Source organism: Capsicum annuum, chromosome 8 (assembly GCF_002878395.1).
Source record: "Capsicum annuum cultivar UCD-10X-F1 chromosome 8, UCD10Xv1.1, whole genome shotgun sequence".
In the NCBI taxonomy this organism is placed as follows: domain Eukaryota; kingdom Viridiplantae; phylum Streptophyta; class Magnoliopsida; order Solanales; family Solanaceae; genus Capsicum; species Capsicum annuum.
Window position 1 is genome coordinate 149219302 of NC_061118.1, and position 6000 is coordinate 149225301.

The following is a 6000-nucleotide window of genomic DNA, read 5'->3' on the forward strand; positions in this document are numbered from 1 at the left end:
TATACGATTGAAAGGAATATTGGAGAAAAGATATGAAGAGCATAAAATTAATAGAAAAACTAATGAAAACAAATTTAAAAGATTATATGAGAACCAAAGATATAATACACATAGAATACCTCAATAATAACATAGAAGAATTGTTAAGATTAAAACAAACAACTAAAGAATATTATGAAAAAGCATTTAACCAAGAATAAAATTATTATAACTTTAGTTAAAGTTAATAATCCAATTCCAAGTTATCTGCAAAAGCACCCCCCCCCCCCTATAAATGCAACCACCTTTCCATCTCTCCGAAGGTAGTGGTATGAACTGCGTACATTTTACCCTTCCCAGACCCCACTATGTGGGAAAACACTGGGCTTGTTGTTGTGGTGGTGCTCGGTACGGAGAAAAATCTTTGAGGAAGTTCAAATTGCTGCTTTGTAGTGTGATCATAATTGAGTAACTTACATAAATCACGGATAGTTTCAGCAATATTACATAAAATCTCGGACTAGTGATACATATGTATATGTATCACTAGTATATACATATGTATACAGTAGTGATACATATAGAATATGTATCACTAGTAAATATGAAATCCGGGATTTTATGTAATTTTTTAAAACATTAAGGGATATTGTGTAATATGGTGTCTTAAATATGAGATTTGTATAATTTTTCCATCATAATTTAGATCAAGCCCAACCTATGTTCGTCACTTTAATGAGCTTGTTTGCCGCTCAAGTTGGTAAATCCATTTGTGAAACATTTGGGCTAGGCCTACTGATACAGTTATGGGCAAAACTTCATTTGATTCAACGATCAAATAGTAGTCTAATGATAATCATTTGCTAAGGGGCTGTTTGCACAAATAGTCTAATGGAGTGTTATCCTCAAAGAGTACTGAAACCTCATGTCCATAACGATGAGAAGTGTTGCAATAGAGACTGCTAAAAAATTGGAACTAAATTATCCTAGTATCATGTTACATTTTGTACAAGAAAAGGTCCATTGATCATTGAATATTTGCATAAGTTCTTACACATGAGCAGGAGACTCCAGGTTGCCATAAGTGTCTCTATTCCAAGGGTCTTGAACCTGAGCTGCAAACTGCAAGTTCCATATCAAGTCTTCCACAGAAGGACGTTGTGATGGTTCGCCTGAAAGGCATCTTATGCATAACTCCATTAACGTTCTAAGTGAACCATCTGAACATTCCTTCCGAACAGATGGATCAATGATGTTCCTCCGAGCTATTTCGTCAGCTGTTAAGCTAACTATTAGCTGCAAGAAGAACAACAAGAAAAAGGTTTTAAGAAAATAGTGATTAAACTTGATGACATGATGAATCTTTTCATAAGTGATTCTTACAATGTCTTTAGAAACATCGATATCATTTTTTGTATTGATTGTCCTTCCCGATATGATTTCAAGTAAGATTACTCCAAAGTCATACACATCATCTTTCTCCTCGTATTTTAACCTGCATTCAGGAAGATATTAATAGAAGAAGGAACTCAAGCTTTTTTCTTTTTTTGTTTCTGAGGTTAGTGGAGTCAGATAACAAAAAAGGTATTGCACTTTCGACAGGAGAAGAGAAAAGACTCGAAACAGTTTAGCACCGGTAGAAGAATTGAATCAAAGTGTGAGGCTTGAAAAGACGTCAAGAAGTAGGCTACTTGCTGCTCCTGAAAACGGTAGAGTTCTATCTCAGAATCTCCTAAGAAATGAATCAAACGGTAAATATTGTCTTCAGGGATTATAACCAATGAACGGGATGATGCTATATCTGTGCCTACCCCCAATAGCAGTGGCTGGAGAGATATCGTCTAGAACTGGTCGAGATAAACCTAAGACACTCTAAACCTTTCTAGACCAATTTGCATTTAGAAGTATAACAAGTATTAGTTTCCAATAAGTGCTTCTGAAATCGAACCATAAAAGAGGAGCATTGAAGACCTAAAATGTAGCAATAGCAGCTGAGAGTGATGAGATCATTTACCTCTGCTCATTATTCCCCTTTGATCCACTAGAAAACGGTCCAGAATCCTGAGAACAGTAGCAATAACGAAATGATGAATGTTCAAGAGTAAATAAGTGCTCAAGAGAGAATATAGTAGAGAAGAGAAAGTGATTTTTTGTGTACCATTTTCTTATTTTCAGTTAACAAACGCAGATTGTATTTGCTAATCTTTACATGGAAATTCTGATCCAGCAAGATATCTGTTATCTTCAATTGATTGGAGAATATCCCTGGTACTAATCCGGTATGAAGGAACTGAATTCCCTTTGCTATCCCTATTGCAGCTGACATCCGTTGCGTCCATGTAAGCTTTTGAGCTGAATTTGCTTCTACAAAACCGAGTGTTTGCAGAGAAGTCCGGAATGAGTACTCAGAAAAACTATCTTAAAGACAATAAACACCTGTACATTTAAGCATCTGGCAAAGGAGAAACAGTGAGTTGCCTAATCTAGGAGAAGCAGTACAATGTAGTAGGTAGTTGTCGTGATTGAGGACAATCTAGATGCATCAAGCAACATAGAATCGATTGTTGAAAAATTTCAAAGATGCCTGTTGGTTATAACGTTTGTCTTAGGCTTCCAGTGTACCACAATTCGTTTACTTGAACGTATAATTTATGTAATACGGTAGAAATACTCAAATAGCTAAAACTAAATGCTCAATTACAAATTGTTGCAGTTGTTATGCCAAATGATGGAGTAACTCGCAAATCAGATGAACTTTCTAGACTATGTACCTGATATGACTCCCCGCAGTGTCCCATTTGGCACGAATTCAAGGACTAAACATATCCGGCTAACACTCGAGTCATCTTGATTGCATTCAAAGCAGTGTCCAATTGTACTAACTAAATGGCAGTATCTGATCTTTGAAATACGCCCTAGTTGATGAGTGTAGGACTGGACGTTGTGCCTCTTCATCATTCTTATGCTTCTTATAGCAACCACAGCACCATCCGTGAGTCGCCCTTTGTAAATCTATTTTTCAGGATGCAGAAAAGCACAAATCAACACTCACCATAGATGCAAGAGAACTGAGGAATGAACTACAAAACAGCACACGTGAATTAACATTGTTCAAATGGTCTTATGGTATTTAGTAAGGAAATGCATAATACCTGCCCACTGGAGCTTGCACCAATTAGGTTCGAGATATCAAAGTTGTTAGTGGCCTCTCGAAGCTCATCCAAGACAAAAGTTCGATAAGGAGGGGCCCCGAGCAGTCCCAACTTCCTCGTTTCAGAAAGATACCCTGTCAAGAATCAAAGATTATTGGACAATTCATCTCCCAATAACACATTATTGGACAATTTGCTGAAGCAAATTGATATGTTCAAACTATATACAAAGAAACTCCTTTTGGGAATAATGTATAAACTCAAATGTTTATATAGACTTTTCAAGTACAATGACAGAACTCCAGATACACAATTTTCAGGATCTAAAAACTTTCACAAGTTGAAATCATTAACATAAGAGAGCTTACTTGCATCATTAAGCAGCTTAAGAGTGTGAGCAGGAGAGACTTTTTCAAGTATCAATCTTGTTTGAGGGGCTTTACTAGCTTTCTGCTTGGCATACTCTTTTCTGAAAACCACGAAAGCCAAACCGGTAATCGCTACTACTCCAACAAAACCTCCTACCATACTTGAAGCAAGAACAGCTTTACCATGTCCCCCTTCAACCTTTTTCTTATGAGGCTCAATACTAACAGCCAAAGCTTCATTCTGACAAAATGAGTAAGGATGCTGCCACTGCTCTTTATTCCACAGACAATTCCCAGAAAACAATACAATCTTGGAACCAGAACTCGAGTGCAAACAAGCAGGCAAATCCCCTGTCAAGTAATTTGATGATAGATTCACAAAAGAAAGTTCTTGACTGCATGTCACATTCTTCAGAAGCTTTCCAGTTAGTTTGTTTCCAGAAATATCCAAATAGCTGAGTGATGACAGTGACAAAATTGTTGGTGAAAAGGGTCCAACAAGCTCATTGGAAGAAATATCCAGTTTCTTCAACTGATAACAAGAACTCACTTCTTTTGGTACCCCTAAACTGAACTTGTTCTTCCTAAGTACCAAAGATACCAGCTTCTTTGGAACACTAGGGAAATCAGGTCCAAGATTGTTGCTTTCCAAATCAAGAACTTGTAAATTTGACAGCTTATGAAGATTTGGAACAACCCCAGAAAAATTATTACCAGAAAGAGAAAGAATTCTTAGGGTATGCAAACTAGCCAAAGAATCAGGCAATGAACCAGAAAATGAATTGTTCTTGAAACTCAAAACAGACAAAGAAACAAGTGAACCTACCCCTTCAGGAACTTGACCTGTAAACTTATTATCATCCAAAATAAGTGTCTGAAGACTCTTCAAATAAAAAATCTCTCCTGGAATCTCACCAGAAAACAAGTTTGAACTAACATTAACAATTTCCAAAGAAGATAAATATCCAATCTGTTTAGGTAAAGTTCCTCTTAAACCCAAAGAAACCAAAGAAAGAACCTTTAAATTAGGCAAAAGAGCAAGATTAGAGAAAAGGGTGTCTGTAGAAAATCCCTGAGGCAAATTAGGAAACCAGTTGTAACCAGAAACATGAAGCTGTGTGACATTGTCTTCATAACACATGAGTGTTAAGGCAGTGTTTGGCTCACTGTTGCAAAAATCAGTGTTGTCACTCCAACTACTCAGATCTTCAGGGAAGTTCAAAAGCTGCTTGATTTTCACTATAGCTTCATACTGTGAAGTTTCTAACAACTCATGTGATAAATTAAACAGAAGAAACACCGTGAATACAACAAGCCACCATGAATACTGCACTGTACTTGCAATTCCCATAGCAATTTTTTTTGTTGGTTTTTCAAGAAAATGGTGGGGTTGAAGAGGCTGCATGCATTTTTGTCAAGATTACATTCAGTATAAAGTAGAGGAATACATTTCTTGATAATTAATTTAGGATATTCATGTAAGAAACCTGCTTTGTAAGTACCTTTTTGTGTAGTACTATAATACTATATACTATGCTTTTCTTTGTGTCTTTCCTAAGTTTGTGTTTATACTTTGTACTTTTCACTTATACATAAAAAATTTTAACTTTTCACGTGTTATATTTAAAATCTCTTATTTATTTTCTTATATTTCATGTTAAGTCAAACTAAATTATTTTTTTTTTAAATGAATGGGGTATAATTTTTGTGAAGTGAATTAATCTACATTAAGTTAACTTTTAAAATTAGTTAAACTTATTTTATGCATCGAAACGTGATAAGTAAAAGTGTACGAAAGTATTTTTAGGATGGGAAAAATGAACAAATGCAATTGTATACTCTAGCGTATTAGGAATTTAATCACATTCATGAACGATATGTAACACTATGGAACTTTATTTTGTTTTGTACCAAGTTAAATGTTTAAATTAATGAATTTGTTATAGAAAATTGTTAGGTGCATGAACCATTTACCAGAGTCCAGAGTTTACGTTTGGTATAATTACACCCCTCCATATTACTTGCTACTATAATTAAGTAATTAAACTAATGTAGAAATATAATATTTCCTTGTTGATCTTGAATCATTCATTTTTTTTATTTTGAAATATTCAATAATATTTATTTAATTTAAAAAATCAATAGATAATTTATCTATTTTTACTATTATATCCTTGATATTAAATACAATATATCGGTTATTGTATTTTTTAAAGTAAAAATTTTTTTATATTTAAAAATTAATATAATAAAATCATCGCTCTATTTATTATTTATTAAAGTATGTGTTAAATTAAAAGTGAAAAAAAAAAATTATAGACGGAGATCGAGAGTACTAATTGGTTACAATTAAATAAATCTTGTCACGTGATAATTGATTTGATGCATATTATGATCAGTGTACATGTATCTTTAAAAAGTTAAATGTATTGACCTATAAATTGCGGCCATTCATTATAGGAGGTAAAATGTAGAGTACATTATTTAGCAAATATATATAT

The 6000-nt window shown here is 34.1% G+C and overlaps 1 protein-coding gene across 1 annotated transcript; it reads right to left on the bottom strand.

The window, feature by feature from the left end:
- Positions 1 to 936: 936 nt before the first annotated feature.
- On the bottom strand, positions 937 to 5036 carry LOC107839392 (probable inactive leucine-rich repeat receptor-like protein kinase At3g03770). Its single transcript, XM_016682852.2, has 7 exons — positions 3500 to 5036; positions 3132 to 3265; positions 2751 to 2991; positions 2138 to 2343; positions 1994 to 2040; positions 1363 to 1474; positions 937 to 1275 (listed from the first exon to the last, which is right to left on the bottom strand). The coding sequence occupies exons 1-7, from the start codon at positions 4902 to 4904 to the stop codon at positions 1030 to 1032; spliced, it is 2391 nt and encodes a 796-aa protein (XP_016538338.2). The 5' UTR covers positions 4905 to 5036; the 3' UTR covers positions 937 to 1029.
- Between the last annotated feature and the right edge of the window lie 964 nt (positions 5037 to 6000).